This window comes from Panulirus ornatus, chromosome 73 (assembly GCF_036320965.1).
Source record: "Panulirus ornatus isolate Po-2019 chromosome 73, ASM3632096v1, whole genome shotgun sequence".
In the NCBI taxonomy this organism is placed as follows: domain Eukaryota; kingdom Metazoa; phylum Arthropoda; class Malacostraca; order Decapoda; family Palinuridae; genus Panulirus; species Panulirus ornatus.
The window spans coordinates 5007168-5033140 of record NC_092296.1 but is presented as its reverse complement, the minus strand read 5'-3'; the positions used below and the strand labels follow the sequence as shown (position 1 = coordinate 5033140).

The window sequence follows — 25973 nt, the reverse complement described above, 5'->3', positions numbered from 1 at the left end:
GATCATTTAGAAGAAATTGTAGGGGGGGGGGGGAATAAGTTGAGGCCGGAAAGCCGAAAATCCTGTATGTTGAAAGGGGTTGGATGGAAAAATAAGAGGAAAGAATCAATAACCATATACAAAGAGTACATAGACGAACACATGGAAAAGGTAAGGTACTGCTACAAAGGCAAGACCTCCCGAAGTATAAATGAACTGAACTGAACGTTGATTAATTACAACAAAGGATAAATGAAGATAATTAATGTAATGGAACTGAACCCTTTCACACCAAAGAAAACGTGGCTAATGAATCCATGAAACATCTACGATGCTAACAAATGAGAAGATATCAGGTGATATTGGTTGAAGAATGGCAATTGGTGAAAGCCTAGCTGGGGAATGAATGGGGGATGGGAGGTATTTAGGAAAGCGGTGCTTACAAGTGTGAAAAAAGGTGTGTGGTATTCGTAAAGTAGTATATACACATGAGTAATTGGGAAATGAGTGGTAGAATGAGGAAGTCAAGCTGTTAGTGAAAAAAAGGAGTTACTAGAGGATTAGCTGCAAGGATGGAGTGTAAGGTACTGGGTATTATTGTCCCAATAGCGCTGCATGGCTGTGGGGCTGCATCAAATTCACTTACTTGACCAATTAGAGGCATTGTTAGTTTTCTGTGAACCATCAGTAGAAATCACTTGACAAAGCCGACCAGTGAACTTCGTTGACAATTAGACATTGCTACTGTATGCAGTAAATCAACTGCAGGCATCACTAGACAACGCCAACCGGTGACCTTCGTGGACATCCTTTTCTTCACTTTTCAATAACTTCCACAGGTTGTTTACACTTACTTCATGCGGTTTTATCCTCGTATTCACTTTATGTAATATCAAGCGTAGTATATTGATCAGGGTATTTCCAATTAAACACTTAATCGTCTAAAAATAATTGCTTTGAACTGGGAAAACTTTCATATCCACAATGGTTGGTTTTTCTCTCGTTCTTGTAAACAAAACCCAGGTGGGTCATTAGGAAAAGCATTCATTCCCTATTAAGTTATGATAGTTATGTAGGGGAAAGTGTGCTTAACTTGGAAATGGGGTGCTTGAAGATTATATTTGGTGTATGAAGGGTTGATTTTGGGCAAGAGAGACCTGTGGTAATCAGAAAAATATGATCAAGAGAACTGATGATGGTATGCTGAAATGACTGGACATATGGAGAGGATGAACGAAGAGAGAATGGAACAAGGAAAAGGGGGAGAGGAAGTGAATTGGAGATGGAAGGATGGAGTGAAAGGTGTGTTGTTGATGGTGATAGGTGCTACTTAGTATTAATTAGTTGCAGCTGTTCTCAGGTTGGCTATGTTCTAGGCTGTAGGTCAGTGTGGGTGCTCGCTGGCGTTATGGTGCTGCCGGTGATCGCTGGGTAGTCTGGTCGTTAGCGGCTGCTGGCTGCAGGTGATCGCTGGGAAGACACGATTACAAATCCACGAGTCTTGTTTATCTGTTCACCATGGGTAAAAGAAAGAAGTGAGTTTTTACAGTTTATGAGTTTTCGTAGGTTGACAAGGCATTATCCAGCTCATTGTTATATAGGCTGTAAGTAGCAGCGAAGACTGAAACCACAAGTTAATGTAGTCAGTGGACTGGTCAGACACATTGCTGGGTCTCCCTAAACAACTATTATCCACGAAATTCCGCAGATCATTTAACAATAGCACGATAGATATCATGAAACTCTAAATAGATTTTCAAAGGTAGTTGATACATGTGGAACAAAAACATTTGAATATGATGCATTTGTAAGAGGTGGGCCAGAAGGCAGTACCTCCAGGAAATGTGTAAAACGAAGCAGTCTAGGCCAGAGTTCGCCATAGTAAACCTTCAAGCTCACCTTAATAGTTTAGGGTCAGCGTTGGTATTACATGTACAACACCCAGTATTCAGAAGACTGGGAAAAATGGCATTACATCATTGAATGTAGATTAGGAAAGTACATTCATTACTGAAAAGTAATAAACTGGTAATATTAATTAGTTGGGTGTTCTGTGTTATTACAGGTATATTTCACTGAGCCTTCTACATTCCTCCAGGATTTTGGAGATTTACAGTGAAATTTGGAGTATGGGAATTATGTAAATCTTTATCAGAGTTTAGGGTGTCTCTGCTGTAAACTTTTGGTAGTCGCTAGAATGTTGAGTTTTGTCTTAATGGAAGCATAATTATATTGCATTACTTGTCCTGTTAATATGATTGAATGTAACTCTAGCATTCACTTTTACTCATTCACTTTTACACAGTAGAAGGTTGATAATGAATTTGGGTGATGTTGGTATATTGTTACAGGTTTAATATTTGCTTTCCTGTGCTATCTGTTATTGCTGCTGTAATGTTTATTGTTATCATGTAAATAGATTTGTAGGAAAATAAAAGAGAGACATTCTTACAAGAATATGATGTTTTAAAGTATCATTGTATAAGATTACATTTTGCAAGATATAGTATATTTAATGTATCACTGATATTGTATTTATGCTAGTATGATATAGACCTTCTCATAAGTTTTGTGAAGATAACTAAATACCTGAACTTTTCCAGAACTATGGGGATCAAAAAGACATATCGTAATAAACAAGTTGATAAGATTGATGAAAAAGCATCACTGCTCAACCCAGAGAGCCGAGATTTTGTTTATGATGAGGTAGATGACTTTGAGGATGACAGAGACCGTTCAGCTCTCAGTACGGCTAAAAGACTTATGGCTAAAAGAAAAGAGTCTCATGTAAGTTGCACATAGGATCTTTTATTTTTGTTGAATGAGCTATTTAGAGTGAATATTTTATGATTTTTTTAAAGTGAATGCAGCCAGATTCACATTAATACTATTACACCCTCCTAAAGTTTATTTCAATTAAAACTATTACAAATTTACCTTTTTTTATTTTGAATTTGTTATATGGACTTTATGATAAAGATTTGGTAAAAGATTATTTTTATGTGACTGAATTATACATATTTTTTTGAATGATCATGAATACTTTGGTAATTTTTTCTTAGGGTTGCTGGCTTAGCGATGGGTATTTTTTGCTGCTATTTTATATGAACCTAATTTATGGTTTAAGGTGGGAGAGTTGATTTACACCCCTTCACAAGAAATACTGAAAATAAAGAATGTATTGAAAGTAGCTTACTGTATCTTTCACAATAACTTGAATTAGAATCAATAATTTACCTGTATACTTTATGCTATACTTTATAATGAGGTTCATTTGTGCCATATATAGTTCCTTTATCTTACCTTTATGTGCAATTCCTTTAGGTTTGTGACAAGAGCATTCTTAGTTTACCAAGGTATTTCTTCAGTCTGGAGAAAATTTTTTTTCATATTAACTTTTTGCTTGTATAAACTCTACTTACAGGAACAAGTATTAGGAATTGATGTCAGTTCCTCAGAAGATGAAGATGATAGTGATGATGGAGAGGTTAGCGAAGAAGATGATGATGTTGATCATCATCATAAAGAAGACAGTGATGAAGATGACTTATTTATGGAGGATGATATTGTTGATGAACCAGAGTTCAAACTTCCAGATGAGCGAGCCTGGGGCAAAAATAAATGGCGATATATTGGCACAGACACCAGTGATGAGAAGATTATAAGTAAGCTTCTATGCAGATATTTCATGGTTCTAATTTTCTGATTTTCTTTGATGTATATATTCATGAGAGTTGAGAATATATTTTCTGTTGATGGAGAAAATAGGGAGATGAATATTACTTTGAGTTATATTTTGAAATGGATCACAAAATAACTAGCCTTGTTGAGTATGTAAAGATTTTAATGCACTTGATAATGTTTCCTATGAATCACACTCATGACGTAAACAGAAATACAGAAATATAGAAAACTTATGATTAAGTTTGATTACATTCATTTATGAGAAGTCATCTATTGTAAAAAGTTACTAAGCAGCTGTGATAAAGGAATAATTTCTGTACAGGGAAACTGCGGCGCCAAGATGAGGAATACGCCAAGCTTGAAGAAGAGACCGCAAGGAAGCTTCAGGAGCGTATGGCTGCAGAACTGCAGGATTTTGCTGCAGATGATTTAATTCCACAGGTGAGGTATAGCATTTAAAAGCATATTGTGCATAGGCTGATTAGGTTGTATTGGTTTCATTTATACATTTGCTTCTTTATACCCTTTTTTTTTCTGTTTTCTGGGTGCTTCCTTGCTGAAGTGGGGGGGGTAGTGATGCTGTTTCCTGTGGGGCGGGATAGCAACAGGAATGGATGAAGGCAAGTATGAATATGTATATGTGTATATATGTATATGTCAGTGTATATGTATGTATATGTTGATATGTATAGGTATGTATAAGTGTTTATGTGGGCATTTATGTATATATATGTGTATATGAGTGGATGGGTCATTCTTCGTCTGTTTCCTGGCACTACCTCTCTGATGCAGGAAACAGCAATTAAGTATATTAAAAGTGTATGATAAGAGCAAGGTTAGATTCAGTTGGGTTGAGGGACAAGTTAATTAGGAGGTAAGTTTGAATGGAGAAAAACTGGAGGAAGTGAAGTGTTTTAGATATCTGGGAGTGGATTTAGCAGCAGATGGAACCATGGAAGCGTAAGTAAGTCACAGGATGGGGGAGGGGGCGAAGGTTCTGGGAGCATTGAAGAATGTGTGGAAGGCAAGAACATTATCTTGGAGAGCAAAACTGGGCATGTTTGAAGGAATAGTGATTCCAACAATGTTATATAGTTGCGAGGCGTGGGCTATAGATATGGTTGTGTGGAGGAGGGTGGATGTGTTGGAAATGAAATGTTTGAGGACAGTATGTGGTGTGAGGTGGTTTGATTGAGTAAGTAATAAAAGGGTAAGAGAGATGTATGGTAATAAAAAGAGTGTGGTTGAGAGAGCAGAAGAGGGTGTATTGAAATGGTTTGGTCACATGGAGAGAATGAGTGAGGAAAGATTGACAAAGAGGATATATGTGTCAGAGGTGAAGGTAACAAGGAGAAGTGGGAGACCAAATTGGAGGTGAAGGATGGATTGAAAAAGATTTTGAGTGATCAGGGCCTGAACATAAAGGAGGGACGGTGAAAGGTGTGCAAGGAATAGAGTGAATTGGACTGATTTGGTATACTGGGGTCGACCTGCTGTCTGTGGATTGAACCAGGGCATGTGAAGCGCTTAGGGTAAACCATAGAAAGTTTTTTGATTACTGTTTCATGCATTAGCTAACAAACACTTTCAATATTTAAACTTGAAGGAGGAAGATAGTGGAAAACTTGATGAAGGAACCACAGATTCTGTGGTGGAGATGGACTTGTCAAGAGTGTCTCAAGCTAAAAGGCTAGAGTTACTGCAAAGAGAATCCCCAGAATTTATCCCTCTAATTGTTGATCTTAAAGGTATGAATAGAATCACAGGTATTTTCGCAGTTGAGCAAAAGATAAACTTAATCTGAATATATTACGATATGTATGAGATCATAGTAGAGATTGCTATCATGTTAGCAGTGCTGAATGTATATTCTTGATATAGTCATTAAACTGCATAAGTCATAATTTATATTTATGGAGTAATCTCTCTCAACTCGCTGTTTTTCATCTCTCACTCTTTCATCTCTAATATTTCAGAGAAGTGTGAGGATCTGCGTTCCTTTTTGGCTCCATTGATGGAAGGTGTGAGAATGGGACAAGTCACTTCACGTCCTATCTGTCAGTACATAACAACAAAATACAGACTTGTCATTAAGTAAGTTTTATGTTATTGTTTTTCTTGCAAGGTTGGTGAAACACCCTGTAAAACATGAAATCTTGTGACTTATCTATCTTGAAACCTACCAATGTGATGTAGCAGTGGTCCAGAAAAGAATCTTGTCTAACATGAAATCTTTGTAATGTCTATGTAAGGAAATATGGGGTGGGGTATTGACAGGAATGGATGAAGGCGAGCAAGTGTGGATGTGTGCATGTTTATATGTGTATATGTATATGTATATGTATATGTATGGGGATGAGAGAGCTTGGGAAGTGAGTCAGTTGTTGTTCGCTGATGATACAGCGCTGGTGGCTGATTCATGTGAGAAACTGCAGAAGCTGGTGACTGAGTTTGGTAAAGTGTGTGAAAGAAGAAAGTTAAGAGTAAATATGAATAAGAACAAGGTTATTAGGTACAGTAGGGTTGAGGGTCAAGTCAATTGGGAGGTGAGTTTGAATGGAGAAAAACTGTAGGAAGTGAAGTGTTTTAGATATCTGGGAGTGGATCTGGCAGCGGATGGAACCATGGAAGCGGAAGTGGATCATAGGGTGGGGGAGGGGGCGAAAATTCTGGGAGCCTTGAAGAATGTGTGGAAGTCGAGAACATTATCTCGGAAAGCAAAAATGGGTATGTTTGAAGGAATAGTGGTTCCAACAATGTTGTATGGTTGCGAGGCATGGGCTATGGATAGAGTTGTGCGCAGGAGGATGGATGTGCTGGAAATGAGATGTTTGAGGACAATGTGTGGTGTGAGGTGGTTTGATCGAGTAAGTAACGTAAGGGTAAGAGAGATGTGTGGAAATAAAAAGAGCATGGTTGAGAGAGCGGAAGAGGGTGTTTTGAAATGGTTTGGGCACATGGAGAGAATGAGTGAGGAAAGATTGACCAAGAGAATATATGTGTCGGAGGTGGAGGGAACGAGGAGAAGAGGGAGACCAAATTGGAGGTGGAAAGATGGAGTGAAAAAGATTTTGTGTGATCGGGGCCTGAACATGCAGGAAGGTGAAAGGAGGGCAAGGAATAGAGTGAATTGGAGCGATGTGGTATACCGGGGTTGAAGTGCTGTCAGTGGATTGAATCAAGGCATGTGAAGCGTCTGGGGTAAACCATGGAAAGCTGTGTAGGTATGTATATTTGCGTGTGTGGACGTATGTATATACATGTGTATGGGGGTGGGTTGGGCCATTTCTTTTGTCTGTTTCCTTGCGCTACCTCGCAAACGCGGGAGACAGCGACAAAGAAAAAAAAATGTCTATATTATTTTATATTTATACTTTGTTACTGTCTCCTGCGTTAGCGAGGTAGCGCAAGGAAACAGATGAAAGAATGGCCCAACCCACCCACATACACATGTATATACATACGTCCACACACGCAAATATACATACCTACACAGCTTTCCATGGTTTACCCCAGACGCTTCACATGCCCTGATTCAATCCACTGACAGCACGTCAACCCCAGTATACCACATCGCTCCAATTCACTCTATTCCTTGCCCTCCTTTCACCCTCCTGCATATTCAGGCCCCGATCACACAAAATCTTTTTCACTCCATCTTTCCACCTCCAATTTGGTCTCCCTCTTCTCCTCGTTCCCTCCACCTCCGACACATATATCCTCTTGGTCAATCTTTCCTCACTCATTCTCTCCATGTGCCCAAACCATTTCAAAACACCCTCTTCTGCTCTCTCAACCACGCTCTTTTTATTTCCACACATCTCTCTTACCCTTACGTTACTTACTCGATCAAACCACCTCACACCACACATTGTCCTCAAACATCTCATTTCCAGCACATCCATCCTCCTGCGCACCACTCTATCCATAGCCCACGCCTCGCAACCATACAACATTGTTGGAACCACTATTCCTTCAAACATACCCATTTTTGCTTTCCGAGATAATGTTCTCGACTTCCACACATTCTTCAAGGCTCCCAGAATTTTCGCCCCCTCCCCCATCCTATGATCCACTTCCACTTCCATGGTTCCATCCGCTGCCAGATCCACTCCCAGATATCTAAAACACTTTACTTCCTACAGTTTTTCTCCATTCAAACTCACCTCCCAATTGACTTGACCCTCAACCCTACTGTACCTAATAACCTTGCTCTTATTCACATTTACTCTTAACTTTCTTCTTTCACACACTTTACCAAACTCAGTCACCAGCTTCTGCAGTTTCTCACATGAATCAGCCACCAGCGCTGTATCATCAGCGAACAACAACTGACTCACTTCCCAAGCTCTCTCATCCCCAACAGACTTCATACTTGCCCCTCTTTCCAAAACTCTTGCATTCACCTCCCTAACAACCCCATCCATAAACAAATTAAACAACCATGGAGACATCACACACCCCTGCCGCAAACCTACATTCACTGAGAACCAATCACTTTCCTCTCTTCCTACACGTACACATGCCTTACATCCTCGATAAAAACTTTTCACTGCTTCTAACAACTTGCCTCCCACACCATATATTCTTAATACCTTCCACAGAGCATCTCTATCAACTCTATCATATGCTTTCTCCATATCCATAAATGCTACATACAAATCCATTTGCTTTTCTAAGTATTTCTCACATACATTTTTCAAAGCAGACACCTAATCCACACATCCTCCACCACTTCTGAAACCACACTGCTCTTCCCCAATCTGATGCTCTGTACATGCCTTCACCCTCTCAATCAAAACCCTCCCATATAATTACCTAGGAATACTCAGCCAACTTATACCTCTGTAATTTGAGCACTCACGCTTATCCCCTTTGCCTTTGCACAATGGCACTATGCAAGCATTCCGCCAGTCCTCAGGTACCTCACCATGAGTCATACATGCATTAGATATCCTTACCAACCAGTCAACAATACAGTCACCCCCTTTTTTAATAAATTCCTCTGCAATACCATCCAAACCCGCTGCCTTGTTGGCTTTCATCTTCCGCAAGGCTTTTACTACCTCTTCACTGTTTACCAAATCATTCTCCCTAACCCTTTCACTTTGCACATCACCTCGACCAAAACACCCTATATCTGCCACTTTATTATCAAACACATTCAACAAACCTTCAAAATACTTCAAAATATGTATGTATATTGATTAAGAGGGTCAAGGCATGTACAAAGCATCAGATTAGGGAAGAGCAGTGTGGTTTCAGAAGTGGTAAAGGGTGTGTGGATCAGGTGTTTGCTTTGAAGAATGTATGTGAGAAATGCTTAAAAAACAGATGGATTTATATGTAGCATATATGGATCTGGAAAAGACACATGATAGAGTTGATAGAAATGCTCTGTGGAAGGTATTAAGAGTATATGGTGTGGGAAGTAAGTTGCTAGAAGCATTGAAGGGTTTTTATCGAGGATGTAAGGCATGGGTACAAGTAGGAAGAGAGGAAAGTGATTGGTTCCCATTGAATGTTGGTTTGCGGCTGGGGTGCGTCATGTTTCCATGGTTGTTTAATTTGTTTATGGATGGGGTTGTTAGGGAGGTGAATGTAAGTGTTTTGGAGAGAGGGGCAGGTATGCAGTCTATTGTGGATGAGAGGGCTTGGGAAGTGAGTCAATTGTTGTTTGCTGATGATACAGCGCTGGTGGCTGATTCGGGTGAGAAACTGCAGAAGTTGGTGACTGAGTTTGGTGAAGTGTGTAAAAGAAGAGAGCTGAGAGTGAATGTGAATAAGAGCAAGGTAATTAGGTTCAGTAGGGTTGAGGGACAAGTCAAGTGGGAGGTAAGTTTGAATGGAGAAAAACTGGAGGAAGTGAAGTGTTTTAGATATCTGGGAGTGGATTTGGCAGTGGGTGGAACCATGGAAGTGGAAGTGAGTCACAGGGTGGGGAGGGGGTGGAGGTTCTGGGAGCGCTGAAGAATGTGTGGGAGGCGAGAATGTTATCTCAGAGAGCAGAAATGGGTATGTTTTAAGGGATAGTGGTTCCAACAATGTTATATGGTTGTGAGGCATGGGCTATAGATAGGGTTGTGCGGAGGAGGGTGGATGTGTTGGAAATGAAATGTTTGAGGACAATATGTGGTGTGAGGTGATTTGATCGAGTAAGTAATGAAAGATTTAAGAGAGATGTGTGGTAATAAAAAGAGTGTTGTTGAGAGAGTAGAAGAGGGTGTGTTGAAATGGTTTGGTCAAATGGAGAGAATGCATGAAGAAAGATTGACAAAGAGGATATATGTGTCAGAGGTGTAGGGAACAAGGGGAAGTGGGAGACCAAATTGGAGGTGGAAGGATGGAGTGAAAAAGATTTTGAGCAATTGGGGCCTGAACATACAGGAGGGAGGGTGCAAGATGTGCAAGGAATAGAGTGAACTGGAACGACGTGGTATACCGGGGTGGACATGCTGTCAGTGGATTGAACCAGGGCATGTGAAGCGTCTGTGGTAAACTATGGAAAGTTTTATGGAGGGGAGTTGCCATTTCATGTGTGGCAGGGTGGCGGCAGGAATGGATGAAGGCAGCATGTATGAATATGTACATGTGTATGGAAAGGATCACAATTTTGTGCTTGATCAAGATATTCCCATGAGTCCACGGGGAAAATGAAACACAATGAGTTCCCAAGTGCACTTGTCTTGGACAATCGCATGTTTACCAAATGGCGTCCTAGCTTCGTCTCTTCGATGTAAATCATCTGACTTATATTTCTTTCTTGTGTCTCCCCTGATGATGTGATTATTACACGAAAGTGCACTTGGGAACTTATCGATTTTCATTTTCCTTGTGGACTCATAGGAGTACATATGTATATATATGTATATGTCTGTGTAAGTATATGTACATATACGTTGAAATGTATAGGTATGTATATGTGCATGTGTAGGCTCTCATGTTTATACATGTGTATGTGGGTGGGTTGGGCCATTCTTTCGTCTGTTTCCTTGCACTACCTTGCTAATGCGGAAGACAGCAACAAAGTATAATAGATAAATGAAATATCTATGTATATGGGTATACGAGTGGATGGGCCATTCTTAGTCTGTTTCCTGGCGCTACCTCGCTGACTTGGGTAACAGCGATGAAATATAATGAATGAATAGTGAATTTTGTACAGGTACTCTGGTAAGATGTGTGTTTGTAGTTATGCTGTTAAAGACAAAGGTTTATAGTTTATAGAGAGCCATAAAAAGAAACATTTTCATTTATCAGTCATCTTTTTCTGTAAAACTGCTTCTTGTATGATGGTTTCCCTCTGATGGGCCATAGGTACATCATACAAATGAAAAATTATGCTCCTGCAGAAAATGTAAACATTTAATGCTTACTTATGATTGTAATTCATCTTTATTATTTGGTGTTTTCAGCTATGTTTGTGTCCTTAACGTATACATGGTTACAAAGTGCCAGCAAGGGACAATGAATGATCATCCAATTATCATACGTTTATCCCAGTACCGTCAACTTCTTGAGGTAAGTAAACTTCTTGATGAAATGAATTAACAGTGTAAGCACATTCTTTCTATATGGCTAGTTAATTAGTGAGGTTGCATATGAGTTTTTCAAGAAAGGTCAGTGTTGTTGATTGGTTAGTCCGGGTTTTCAACATTTGAGTGGTAAGGTGCGGTATGAAAAGGTAATGGAGACTAAAGTACATGCTTGAATTGTAGATGAATAAGAAAGTTGAATATACCAAGTAAGGTTTGTAGAGAAAAGCTGATTTAGAGGGTGGTGGCATGCACATTACATCAGAATGGGGAAGAGCAGTGTGGCCTCAGGAGAGTTAGAGGATGTGTTGAACAGGTGTTTGCTTTGAAGAATTTATGTGAGAAATACTTGGAGAGTTGATTGTATTTGACATTTATGGATTTGGAAATGTCTGTGATAAGAATGACAGAGAGGCCCTTTGAAAAGGGCTACAAATCTATGGGGTAAATGGAAAGTTAAAAGATACAGAGAAGTTTTACCAGTACAGTAAGGTTTGCAATTAAGGAGAGAGTATGATGAAGGCCTTTTTCAGGGATGTGTGATACAATGATGGTTATTTAATCCATTTATGGTTTGAGTAGTAAGTGAATGAGGGTCTTTGAGTGAGGCCCATGGAGGTGAATGAGATGCTGCTTGCTGACACAGCTCTGGTGTCAGACAAGAGAGAAAAATCAAAAGCTTAATCTTAATTTATCCTTACTTTTCTTGACAACAGCCACAGTTTAGTGGCTGCCATTGCACCTCCTAAACACCTCTAATTTTGTTATACCCCAAGTTACCTTTATTATTCATGGCAGACATACTGAAATGACCACACTTACCATGAAGGGAAAACAGACTATGGAAAGGGCAAGTACTCAGTGCAACATGATTTTGTTTACATGATTACAGCAAGTACCATCACAATAAATACTTACAGCAACATTTTGCTGGAATTGCAGGGTAGTACATGACACTTACTGCTTGTCTTGCTTGATCAGCAATACTGTTTCCCAGTGCTGCCATATATCTCCCATAGTTTTCGGTCTGAGGTTCATTGGAAATTTACTTCAGTCATATACTTTGTATTCTTTTAAGTGTTTCACCTGGTATTACATTCCATAATCATTATAACGTCCTACCAGACTGTCATATATCTTTATTTGATATCAAGTATTGTGACCTTATGATATATATCTTTCTTGCTATTCTGCTTTTAAATCTAGGACATTCTTGATGCCCTCTTTTAGCTGCCATGTATATTGTCATACATATATTTTTCCTGAGTGAGTCAGTTGTTGTTCGCTGATGATACAGCGCTGGTGGCTGATTCATGTGAGAAACTGCAGAAGCTGGTGAATGAGTTTGGTAAAGTGTGTGAAAGAAGAAAGTTAAGAGTAAATGTGAATAAGAGCAAGGTGATTAGGTACAGTAGAGTTGAGGGTCAAGTCAATTGGGAGGTAAGTTTGAATGGAGAAAAACTGGAGGAAGTAAAGTGTTTTAGATATCTGGGAGTGGATCTGGCAGCGGATGGAACCATGGAAGCGGAAGTGAATCATAGGGTGGGGGACGGGGCAAAAATCCTGGGAGCCTTGAAGAATGTTTGGAAGTCGAGAACATTATCTTGGAAAGCAAAAATGGGTATGTTTGATGGAATAGTGGTTCCAACAATGTTGTATGGTTGCGAGGCGTGGGCTATGGATAGAGTTGTGTGCAGGAGGGTGGATGTGCTGGAAATGAGATGTTTGAGGACAATGTGTGGTGTGAGGTGGTTTGATCGAGTAAGTAATGTAAGGATAAGAGAGATGTGTGGTAATAAAAAGAGTGTTGTTGAGAGAGCAGAAGAGGGTGTATTGAAATGGTTTGGTCAAATGGAGAGAATGCATGAAGAAAGATTGACAAAGAGGATATATGTGTCAGAGGTGTAGGGAACAAGGGGAAGTGGGAGACCAAATTGGAGTGGAAAGATGGAGTGAAAAAGATTTTGAGCAATTGGGGCCTGAACATACAGGAGGGAGGGTGCAAGATGTGCAAGGAATAGAGTGAATTGGATCGATGTGGTATACCGGGGTTGACGTGCTGTCAGTGGATTGAACCAGGGCATGTGAAGCGTCTGTGGTAAAAAACTATGGAAAGTTTTCCTGGAGGGGGAGTTGCATTCATGTGTGGCAGGGTGGCGGCAGGAGGAAGGGGACATGGAAGAAGGCAGCATGTATGATATGTACATGTGTATGTAAAAGGATTCACAATTTTGTGCTTGATCAAGATATTCCCATGAGTCCACGGGGAAAATGAAACACAATGAGTTCCCAAGTGCACTTGTCTTGGACAATCGCATGTTTACCAAATGGCGTCCTAGCTTCGTCTCTTCGATGTAAATCATCTGACTTATATTTCTTTCTTGTGTCTCCCCTGATGATGTGATTATTACACGAAAGTGCACTTGGGAACTTATCGATTTTCATTTTCCTTGTGGACTCATAGGAGTACATATGTATATATATGTATATGTCAGTGTATATGTATGTATATGTTGATATGTATAGGTATGTATATGTGCATGTGTAGGCTCTCATGTTTTATACATGTGTATGGGGGTGGGTTGGGCCATTTCTTTTGTCTGTTTCCTTGCACTACCTTGCTAATGCGGAAGACAGCAACAAAGTCTACTACTGTAATGACCTATCTATGTAATTATGGGTATCACGAGTGGATGGGCCATTCTTAGTCTGTTTCCTGGCGCTACCTCGCTGACTTGGTAACAGCGATGAAATATAATGAATGAATAGTGAATTTTGTACAGGTACTCTGGTAAGATGTGTGTTTGTAGTTATGCTGTTAAAGACAAAGGTTTATAGTTTATAGAGAGCCATAAAAAGAAACATTTTCATTTATCAGTCATCTTTTTCTGTAAAACTGCTTCTTGTATGATGGTTTCCTCTGATGGGCCATAGGTACATCATACAAATGAAAAATTATGCTCCTGCAGAAAATGTAAACATTTAATGCTTACTTATGATTGTAATTCATCTTTATTATTTGGTGTTTTCAGCTATGTTTGTGTCCTTAACGTATACATGGTTACAAAGTGCCAGCAAGGGACAATGAATGATCATCCAATTATCATACGTTTATCCCAGTACCGTCAACTTCTTGAGGTAAGTAAACTTCTTGATGAAATGAATTAACAGTGTAAGCACATTCTTTCTATATGGCTAGTTAATTAGTGAGGTTGCATATGAGTTTTTCAAGAAAGGTCAGTGTTGTTGATTGGTTAGTCCGGGTTTTCAACATTTGAGTGGTAAGGTGCGGTATGAAAAGGTAATGGAGACTAAAGTACATGCTTGAATTGTAGATGAATAAGAAAGTTGAATATACCAAGTAAGGTTTGTAGAGAAAAGCTGATTTAGAGGGTGGTGGCATGCACATTACATCAGAATGGGGAAGAGCAGTGTGGCCTCAGGAGAGTTAGAGGATGTGTTGAACAGGTGTTTGCTTTGAAGAATTTATGTGAGAAATACTTGGAGAGTTGATTGTATTTGACATTTATGGATTTGGAAATGTCTGTGATAAGAATGACAGAGAGGCCTTTGAAAAGGGCTACAAATCTATGGGGTAAATGGAAAGTTAAAAGATACAGAGAAGTTTTACCAGTACAGTAAGGTTTGCAATTAAGGAGAGAGTATGATGAAGGCCTTTTTCAGGGATGTGTGATACAATGATGGTTATTTAATCCATTTATGGTTTGAGTAGTAAGTGAATGAGGGTCTTTGAGTGAGGCCCATGGAGGTGAATGAGATGCTGCTTGCTGACACAGCTCTGGTGTCAGACAAGAGAGAAAAATCAAAAGCTTAATCTTAATTTATCCTTACTTTTCTTGACAACAGCCACAGTTTAGTGGCTGCCATTGCACCTCCTAAACACCTCTAATTTTGTTATACCCCAAGTTACCTTTATTATTCATGGCAGACATACTGAAATGACCACACTTACCATGAAGGGAAAACAGACTATGGAAAGGGCAAGTACTCAGTGCAACATGATTTTGTTTACATGATTACAGCAAGTACCATCACAATAAATACTTACAGCAACATTTTGCTGGAATTGCAGGGTAGTACATGACACTTACTGCTTGTCTTGCTTGATCAGCAATACTGTTTCCCAGTGCTGCCATATATCTCCCATAGTTTTCGGTCTGAGGTTCATTGGAAATTTACTTCAGTCATATACTTTGTATTCTTTTAAGTGTTTCACCTGGTATTACATTCCATAATCATTATAACGTCCTACCAGACTGTCATATATCTTTATTTGATATCAAGTATTGTGACCTTATGATATATATCTTTCTTGCTATTCTGCTTTTAAATCTAGGACATTCTTGATGCCCTCTTTTAGCTGCCATGTATATTGTCATACATATATTTTTCCTGAGTGAGTCAGTTGTTGTTCGCTGATGATACAGCGCTGGTGGCTGATTCATGTGAGAAACTGCAGAAGCTGGTGAATGAGTTTGGTAAAGTGTGTGAAAGAAGAAAGTTAAGAGTAAATGTGAATAAGAGCAAGGTGATTAGGTACAGTAGAGTTGAGGGTCAAGTCAATTGGGAGGTAAGTTTGAATGGAGAAAAACTGGAGGAAGTAAAGTGTTTTAGATATCTGGGAGTGGATCTGGCAGCGGATGGAACCATGGAAGCGGAAGTGAATCATAGGGTGGGGGACGGGGCAAAAATCCTGGGAGCCTTGAAGAATGTTTGGAAGTCGAGAACATTATCTTGGAAAGCAAAAATGGGTATGTTTGATGGAATAGTGGTTCCAACAATGTTGTATGGTTGCGAGGCGTGGGCTATGGATAGAGTTGTGTGCAGGAGGGTGGATGTGCTGGAAATGAGATGTTTGAGGACAATGTGTGGTGTGAGGTGGTTTGATCGAGTAAGTAATGTAAGGATAAGAGAGATGTGTGGAAATAAAAAGAGCGTGGTTGAGAGAGCAGAAGAGGGTGTTTTGAAATGGTTTGGGCACATGGAGAGAATGAGTGAGGAAAGATTGACCAAGAGGATATATGTGTTGGAGGTGGAGGGAACGAGGAGAAGTGGGAGACCAAATTGGAGGTGGAAAGATGGAGTGAAAAAGATTTTGAATGATCGGGGCCTGAACATGCAGGAAGGTGAAAGGCGGGCAAGGAATAGAGTGAATTGGATCGATGTGGTATACCGGGGTTGACGTGCTGTCAGTGGATTGAATCAAGGCATGTGAAGCGTCTGGGGTAAACCATGGAAAGTTGTGTGGGGCCTGGATGTGGAAAGGGAGCTGTGGTTTTAGGCATTATTGCATGACAGCTAGATACTGAGTGTGAACGAATGGGGCCTTTGTTGTCTTTTCCTAGCGCTACCTCGCACACATGAGGGGGGAGGGGGATGGTATTCCATGTGTGGCGAGGTGGCGATGGGAATGATTAAAGGCAGACAGTGTGAATTGTGTGCATGGGTATATATGTATGTGTCTGTGTGTGTATATATATGTGTACATTGAGATGTATAGGTATGTATATTTGCGTGTGTGGACGTGTATGTTTATACATGTGTATGGGGGTGGGTTGGGCCATTTCTTTTGTCTGTTTCCTTGCGCTACCTCGCAAACGCGGGAGACAGCGACAAAGCAAAATAAATAAAAATAAATAAAATATTTTTCCTACAGTGCTCCAGACTTTTAGTTCTTTCAGTATCTCTGACCAGTTCCATATAATGTATTCAGTTTTGCTTCTTATACGTATACCAAATATTTTCATGGGGTACAGATTGAAATGTATTTTGCCACTGGGTGGGTTACAGGTAAAAAAGTATTTTCCTGTGCTTTCATTATGAAATACACGCTGAATAAAGAAATTTCCGGTATATCCAGATTTTTTCATACTTATTTTCCATTTCCCATGTTAGGGAGGTAGCACCAGGAACAGATGAAGAAATGGCCCCACAGAAAGGTTTGTGGAGAATGATTGTGAATAGGGGGTTCTGGTTTCAGTGCATAATACATGATAGCTAGAAAGGGGATGTGAATGAATGGATAGCCAAAAGGAGAATGTGAATGAATGAGGCCATTTCTTCGTCTGTCCCTGGTGCTATGTTGCTAATGTAGAAAATGAATGTGTGCTAAAAAAGTTAGGTATGTATGTAGATATAAAGATACATTATTGCATATAGTTAAACATCATATTTTTGATAGTCTGAAAGTAAGTATTTCCTAGTGAATGAATTGATTATGTTTTTCTTTTGTAGGAACTTGTCCCTTGTGATGATAAGTTGAGAACCTATTTAGAAAATTTAATTCCAACTATTGTTGCTGCAAAAGCTGCAGAAGACACCAGTCAAGCTGCACCAGAGGAAAAGCCTGGGTTAGGTTCTTTCATTATTCTGAAGTATTTTGTGTAGTTTCACTTAATTTCTTATCATCCTTTAAGTTGGTAATTCCAGATACTTGTAAGTATTTTTTCATCTTTTCACACAACAGAAGATGTATAAGCAAAATTCCTTTTATTGCTTGGCTTAAGTTTACAGCTTTTTAGATAATGTTTTAAAGCTGCTTCAGCTAAAAGTGTATTCTCTTTGTTGGTGTAAACTCGTAGTATATAATCAGATTTGTAATATTTTATTTTAATGCAGCTTTAATAGTATCCATCTTCGGCATATTTATTTAAGGTTTTGTAAGGTCAAAATTTTGTCAAACATAATATCTTGATCTTCATATATACATATATCTGTTATACTTAATTGCTGTTTTCTGCATCAGCAAAATAAAGCCAGGAAACAAACGAAGAATGGCCCAACCACTCATATACACATATATATACATAAATGCCCATACATGCAAATATATATTTTTATTTATTCATATGATATACTTGATCGCCATTTCCCACGTCAGCAAGGTGGCACCAGGAAATGGACGAACAGCCCATGTAATGTAATTCCCTCTAACAGCCAGGATTTGAACCCAGGACATTTTGCATGGTATTTGGGAACGCTACCGGCTAGGCTATGATCGCCCCATTTGGGAAGTGACTATTTGATTACAAGTAGTCAAACACCCTTCGTCTCGCATCCATGAGCAATGGGGTCTACACTGGTCAAATCCCATCAGGCTAACAGGTTTGAATCGTGGCCGTTGAAGGATATTTTGTGAGAAGTGGGAGACCAAATTGGAGGCGGAAGGATGGAGTGAAAAAGATTTTGAGCGATCGGGGCCTGAACATGCAGGAGGGTGAAAGGCGTGCAAGGAATAGAGTGAATTGGAACAATGTGGTATACCAGGGTCGACGTGCTATCAATGGATTGAACCAGGGCATGTGAAGTGTCTGAGGTAAACCATAGAAAGTTCTGTGGGGCCTGGATGTGGAAAGGGAGCTGTGGTTTCAGTGCATTATTACATGAGAGCTACAGACTGAGTGTGAACGAATGGGGCCTTTGTTTTTTCCTAGCGCTACCTCGCACACATGAGGGGGGATGGAGTTGTTATTCCATGGGTGGCGATGGGAATGAATAAAGGCAGACTGTATGAATTATGTACATGTGTATATATGTATATGTCTATGTGTGTGTATATATATGTATACATTGAGATGTATGAAAAAGATTTTGTGTGATCGGGGCCTGAACATGCAGGAGGGTGAAAGGAGGGCAAGGAATAGAGTGAATTGGAGCGATGTGGTATACAGGGGTTGACGTGCTGTCAGTGGATTGAATCAAGGCATGTGAAGCGTCTGGGGTAAACCATGGAAAGCTGTGTAGGTATGTATATTTGCGTGTGTGGATGTGTGTATGTACATGTGTATGGGGGGGGGGGGGTTGGGCCATTTCTTTCGTCTGTTTCCTTGCGCTACCTCGCAAACGCGGGAGACAGCGACAAAGTATAAAAAAAAAAAAAAAAAAAAAAAAAACATTGAGATGTATAGGTATTTATATTTGCGTGTGTGGACGTGTATGTATATACATGTGTATGTGGGTGGTTTGGGCCATTCTTTCGTCTGTTTCCTTGTGCTACCTTGCAAACGTGGGAGACAGCGACAAAGCATTTAAAGAAAAAAAATTTTTTTAACTGTTACTATGTGCCGTTATAAAGCCCAGCCTAGTCCTTTCCTAGCCAGCTGATCATGCACAGTATCTTCCATATTCCTTCTCATCAAAAGTGAATCAGTTAAAGGAGAAATGTTTATTAGTTTCTGGGAAGTACTGCACCAAAAAAGTGTTTAGATTGTGATTATACCAAACATTTTTACCACACTTAAAGAAAATCTGTATTGCTGATTGGAGTTATTAATGGATATAAGCAAATGAAACCTTTTCTTCATTTGTTCCTGATGCTAACTTTTTCAGTGGAAAACAGCGAACAAGTATGAAAGAAAGTAGAAGATAGATATGCAAAAGGCACTCTGTTGCTCCTTCATAGTAAGATTTTTATATGATTTCCTTCATTTCTAGTTTAAATACTTCTGTCATGTTTGCACTTTGCCCTCTTAATCATATGCAGATACGATCAGTTGTTAAGAAATGGTACCCATGTGCTGCAATATTGACCAAGAACGTTAATGTAAAAGTTAAGAAGTGGTACCCATGTGCAATATTGACCAAGGATGTTAATGTTAAAGGTCCTTTTAGGGCTTGGTGTCAGTAGCATACTTCCCATGACATGAACTGATTTTTTTTTGCAGAAAACGTAAAAAGTTACAGCTGCTGAGCAAAAAAGATGTAACAAAAGTAGCCAAGAAAACAAAGCTGTCAGACTTATTGGAGGGCTCAGATTTATCTGACGATGAACATCACGTGATAAAGAGGGAAGTGGAGAACAAAGTGGCAGAGGCCAGTAGTGATGAGGAACACAAAGTCAATGGTAAGTAGTTGTTCAGTATGATATATTGGTAGAATGACTAATTTTTCAATACCTTTAAGCTGATACGGGTGAAAAATCCCAAATTGCTTCAGTCATGTGGTTATCTTACATAATGCAATATATCTCACACAACAGTCATCTATAGATGCAAAATTTTCTTTTTCCCAGCACTATGTAATTTAGAGATGCAGAGCTAATGTGTGCACAAAGTGTGTGACGCATGGAAAGTGTATGCTGGTGTATGAGAAAGGATAGTGAGTAGTGGGATGAGGTAGTTAAATTGCTAGTGAAGAGAAAAGAGAGCTGTGTGGATGCTTTTAGCCAGGAAGGAGACTGGGAGATGTGCAAGAGAAAGTGGCCAGAGGTCAAAAGAAAGATATGGGAGCTCAGAAAAAGGGCAAATATGAGATAGGTGAATGATTGGTAAAATTCTTGGAGAATGAGAAAATGTTTGGAAAAAGGTGAATAGTATGAGCAGAACAAGAGAATAGATAGGGGTGACAATAGAAAAAAATATTGAGAAAAAACAAAAGGGGAAGTGGTGACAAGCAAAAATAAGCTAAAAGATATAGAGCGTTAAAAGATTGGATGGTAGATGATGGTTACTTGGGAAATGGTGGCATCTGTAGTGAACAAGTCCTACCAAATGGTTTTGTGAAAAGAGAGATGAATGTGACAGCTTTGTGGAACATGAACTGCGGCCAAGAAGCTGGTGGGATTGTATTTAAGTTTCACAGGAAAGGAGTTGACAGCATTTTTGATTGGTTAATCAGGCTATTCAATGTGTGGATAGCCAAAGGAATGGAGCAGAATGCACTGATAATGACTAATCATAAAGTTAAGGCAAACTTAAGTGAATGCATGAATAACAGATATAAGTCTGATAAACTTACTGATAGTGGATTAACAGTGTAGATTCAGAAGAGGTAAAGGATATGTGGACTAGGTGTTTGCTTTGAAGAATGTAAGTGAGAAATACTTGGAAAAAGAGAGAACTATGTATGTATGGCATTTATGGATTTGGAGAAAGCATATGATAGGCTTTATATTGAGGCCTTATGTGGAGTGTTGTGAAAATTAAGGGTAATGGAAAGCTGCTAAAAACACTGATAGGTTTTACTAGGAGAGTAAAAAATGTAAGTACAAATGGTGGTGGTTGAGTGGTTCTCATTGCCTTGGGTCTGCAGCCAGGGTGTGTGATGGCACTTTGGTTATTTAATCTGTTTATGGATGGTATGGTTAGGGATATGAATGCAAATGTCTTAGAACAGTGGGTAGGTCTGCAGTATGCAAGGCTTGGGGGAGCCTGGGAAATGAATCAGTTGCTTTTACAGATGATGTGACTGTTCGCAGACACCAGAGAGATACTCCAGATGTTGGTGACAGAGCTTGAGAAAATGTATGAAAGTAAGTTGAGAGTGAATGTGAAAAGCAAGGTAATGTGCAGCAGGGGGATGAGGGAGTGGCTTTGGAAGTAAGTTTAATAGGGAGGACCCAGAGAAAGTGAAGTGTTTGAGTGTTTTAGAAGTAGAGTTGGCAGCAGATAGAAACTCAGGGGCAGAAATTAGTCTTAGGGTAGGAGAGGAGGTTAAGTTCTTGGATGCATTGAGGAGTATGTGGAAGGAAAGGCCAGTATGTGTTAGAGCAAAGATGAATATGTTTGACGGTTTAAAAGCCCTGACAGTGTTGTATTGATGTATGTTGGACCCTGAATGCAAGAAAATGGAAGATGGTGGACAACATAATACTATGAGGGAGTTGATTCTGTTAGGAATGATAGTGTAAGAGAGAGTTGTGGTTGTAAGCATAGCCTGACCAGGGTGTTCTAAAATGGTTCAGAGACAAGGAACTTGACACAGATGCAGACCCACCTCAACATTGGGGGTGCATTCTTGGAAATCATAACTTGGAAACACGAATTAGTGGATCACATTTTACCAAAGGATTGAATGGGATAATGATGGTTTATTTTCCTGGTAAGATTTATCAACCCAGCTTGCGCACAGAATTGAATAAAATGACCCAAAAAAGTGCAGGTACATGATTAATCTAAGTATATAGTATATAGATAAGTATATAGATAAAGGATAGTGGTTTGAAATACTGTACTGTAGAGAAGTAATGCATAAATGACACTGTTCTTGAAGTTATTGTGCAAGTAGTACAGTAGGTGGAGGCTCTGATGATATCAGCACCACATTTACCAGAATTAAAATAACACAAAGTCTATGTCCAATGTTCTTGCTCCTCCTTTCCCAGAAGAACAAGACTCATGGTGGTTATTCTGCATAAGATTGTGATATAATAAACAATGTAAGCAATCCAGCTTCAACCACTTAGGTTAGAATTATGCTAATTTTAAGTTGCTAATTGAGTTATCACTTTTTTCCAGAGCCTGCTGAAGTAGAAGAAAATGATCTTGATCCTGATGGGAGACGTCCCATTAGCTACCAAATAACTAAAAATAAGGGTCTGTTACCATCACGCTCGAAGGAGCAGAGAAATCCAAGAGTCAGGTACAGGAAAAAGTATCAAACAAAGCTCAAGAAGAGAAAAGGACAGGTAAGATAGCTGCTGATTTCTAAGCTGGTTGATGACATAGATTTTGCATTTTATTGATGATTAAGTTTGTGAATGCAGTACTTTGCATAAGTTATTTTACAGTAGGTGAGGCCATTTTATTAATAAAAGGTTGGTAAAAGATCAACAGCCATAAGGTAATTAGCAGGGTGCATATCAAATGACACTGTCACCTTCTTGATGATAAGTGAATGACATTACTTGTACTCCCTACAGGTGCGTGAAATACAAAAAGAGATGAACCGTTATGAAGGTGAAGTATCTGGTATCAGATCCCATACAATCAAGAGCATAAGAATAAAGTGAATATGATTCATTTATGACTCTTTCCATGCATTTTGTATGCAAAATTTGTATGAAGATGAATCTGCAGTGGAGTTCCTTACAAAGCCATTCTTTTTTCCAACACTCTGCTGTTTATTCTTGCATGAACTCCAGTGGAAGTTTTCTCATGTACAAATGACTTTACAATTACTGCCCAGCACCTTAATGCTATTCAGGCAATAACAAACATGCAGCACCGCATCATACAGTTAGTATACCGAATACCCACAGAAGTCCTCCTTCACCCTCGTAACCCCTGAAAGATATGATTCTAACTTCCACCTGCCTAGAACCAACAGTGATCAACTTTTCCCACTTGGCAAAACTATACTAGGTATATCCTACATTTTACATGACATTCATTTCACATGCCACAAACAACAGAAAGGCCTTAAACAAGCTAAACACCTACAAAACACTATGAGCTCCAGTTTGGGTCAAAATATTATCCCAAATTACCCTCTACAAGCAGTTCATCAATTCCGTCCTAAACTACATCACACCTACCTGGTCAGACACCCATTCGAAAGCACATATATCATAACTATATCTCTGATGCCCGTTCCCCTCAGAATATCCCTCAAAGGGGTGGCCACGCCAAAAGAGTCTCCATAATGGGTGAACTCCAATTCCACTTCCTAGCTTTTTAGTGCCTCAGTCTTAATAGGCCACTGGCAGAGGGCAGATAAGTATGAGATTCCCTTTCTTGTTTGCACCACCCATCTCTCCAGCATTACAGACATCAGTTAAAGTATCACAAGACCCCTTATGTTCAAGATGCAGCTTTCACTCGAAAGACACTGAACACCTACTCTGTGCTTGTCTTGCAGTCACTCTACTTACAGTCCCACCTGCTGGACGTGGCTGACTTTCTGAGTACTTTGGAACTACATAAAAGGGAATCCTGTATGTATGTAATATATAGCAAACAGTAGGCTATCACTAATACAGACAGCATTGATGGGAAGCACTCTACAAATGTGTGAACTTTGCAAATTGTTGAGATAGCCACTGTAACAGAACCATACAAAATAGTGTGTCCAGAACAATCATTGGCTGCATAGCAACCAGAAACATTCAGCACATATAATGAAACAAAGATCTCCACAATACACACCTACCTAAATATGCTTGGAACTCTGTTCTGTGCAGCAGCACTAAACCCTTTCCACTTAAATTGCTCAGTGACTGATGCCAACTCCAAGTAGAAATAAAAAGCTCACCTATGCCTCTTACTGCTGATCCCTCCACCCCACAGTACAGAAACTATTCACAGATTTCCCCAACCCATATAAACAACAACCCTCCAGACATACACCAGACATAAACCACACTCCCCAGAGAAACAGAAGTCACTCACATCTATTCTCTGGACATCACCCATCGCTACTACACTGCAAGCACTATTTCATCGCATCCCAAGGTCCCTGATACCCATGAAACTACCATAAAGAAGACACTTAGCACTCACTGCTCAATAACCATGCATTCTGCACATGTATGCACACATCGCAACACTATTACCTGTGGTGCAGAGTGCTGCGGAGCTACATAATTATAGAGGGGACTCCACCATGGTAAAAGATTCTATTGTAACTGAGTAAATGCACTTGTTAACCATGTTACAAAATGAACAGCATAAGATGTACAGCGGTGTGTGTGGTAGTTACAAAATTACTGCTTTAAGCAATAAAAATGATAATTACATAAACTTGTGTTAAATAAAAAGATTACAATAAACACTTAAACTGACAGCGGCGAAGATAGGCATAAACATTTACACGTGTATAGTTTCTTCACTGTTGATGGTACAGATGCCTGAATTGTAAAGTTCTTGAAAATCATAATCATTCCAGTGATAACCGTAAGCGTATATCTTTAAGCAAATACCATGGTGAGCTATTAAGTATACAGTTTTAGAAAAATGCAACAGTTTTGGTGTTTGGTATAGTTATTCATATCCAATCAGACAACACTAGTAATGTACATAAGCCTACAGGAATATTTTCAAGGTGGAAGAGGGTGGCAAAATGTGTATTAGGTGGTATACTTTTATAGTGTAGGTCAGCAGACTAAAAGAAAGTAATTATGCTTCAACGTAAAAGAAAATAATATTGATAAAGATTATTGAAATTTTATTCGTTTAATTTCATTTATGTTCCCAGGACCTGATATTAGAATGCCATATGGGCAATTATGATATGTAAGGGTGGTGCAATTATTGCCCCTAACCAAGGGCGGCCATGACACATTAACACTGCAAGCATAAGGACACGTTGAGACTTGGTCAACTTTGTAATTTTATATGAAGAAATTCCTCACAGGTAAGTTTACTCGCTGTTTGACTTCTAAACTGATGAGATAAATGTCTTGTAAATGTAAGGTTATCAGAAAATGCATTGCAAGTGTTGAATGATCAGTAAAGGCATAATTTATAGAAATATTCTTGCAGCTTTTTGAGACGAGCCTATACTTTCAGACGATCGGTTTTTGATCGAGATAAACAATAGTAAACAATATGGTGAGAAGAGAGTTGTTATAGTTATTTAAATTATTTAGTAAAAGTATCTTGGATTATACATTTTTTATGATTATAGTAAAATTATCTATTCGTTCAGCGCGACTGACGATCGTATGGCTGGCACCAAGTGTACCATGATGCGTATATACTCCATTCATCTGTCTAATTCTGTATATAAGGTAAATGATATATATGGGTTGGCGAGACAAAACTCCTGTTATAGTGATAGTGACCATGTTCAAATAACCGTAACTGCATATCACAATACTAGGCGGAGTGAGGGTGGATATCCCAAGCCCGTCCGTGAAGGTAAACTCTTCCTTAGAGGCTTCTCTGACGGACATAAAGTATGAAGTTACTTGAATATATTATAATTAACGCATTTTGACATTCAGGCATTTATTTTTATCCTAGATTATTTATAACGAATATTTTCACTTTGATCTCGGTAGGGGAACCTTTAGATGGAAAGCTTGGGGTGCATGTT

General features: G+C 39.3%; 1 protein-coding gene across 1 annotated transcript; it reads left to right on the top strand.

Moving 5' to 3' along the window:
* Nucleotides 1-1368: 1368 nt before the first annotated feature.
* Nucleotides 1369-25099, top strand: Sas10 (UTP3 small subunit processome component Sas10). Its single transcript, XM_071661440.1, has 11 exons — nucleotides 1369-1514; nucleotides 2583-2766; nucleotides 3404-3644; nucleotides 3986-4104; nucleotides 5270-5411; nucleotides 5640-5757; nucleotides 11079-11184; nucleotides 17454-17569; nucleotides 19883-20061; nucleotides 22454-22623; nucleotides 22858-25099. The coding sequence occupies exons 1-11, from the start codon at nucleotides 1498-1500 to the stop codon at nucleotides 22945-22947; spliced, it is 1482 nt and encodes a 493-aa protein (XP_071517541.1). The 5' UTR covers nucleotides 1369-1497; the 3' UTR covers nucleotides 22948-25099.
* The last annotated feature ends 874 nt before the right edge of the window (nucleotides 25100-25973 follow it).

Excerpts from the sequence above, each read along its gene's own strand:
- Sas10 (XM_071661440.1), top strand. Across the intron at positions 2,767-3,403 it reads CTAAAAGAAAAGAGTCTCAT|GAACAAGTATTAGGAATTGA; the intron begins GTAAGTTGCACA and ends CTCTACTTACAG. Across the intron at positions 17,570-19,882 it reads GCACCAGAGGAAAAGCCTGG|AAAACGTAAAAAGTTACAGC; the intron begins GTTAGGTTCTTT and ends TTTTTTTTGCAG.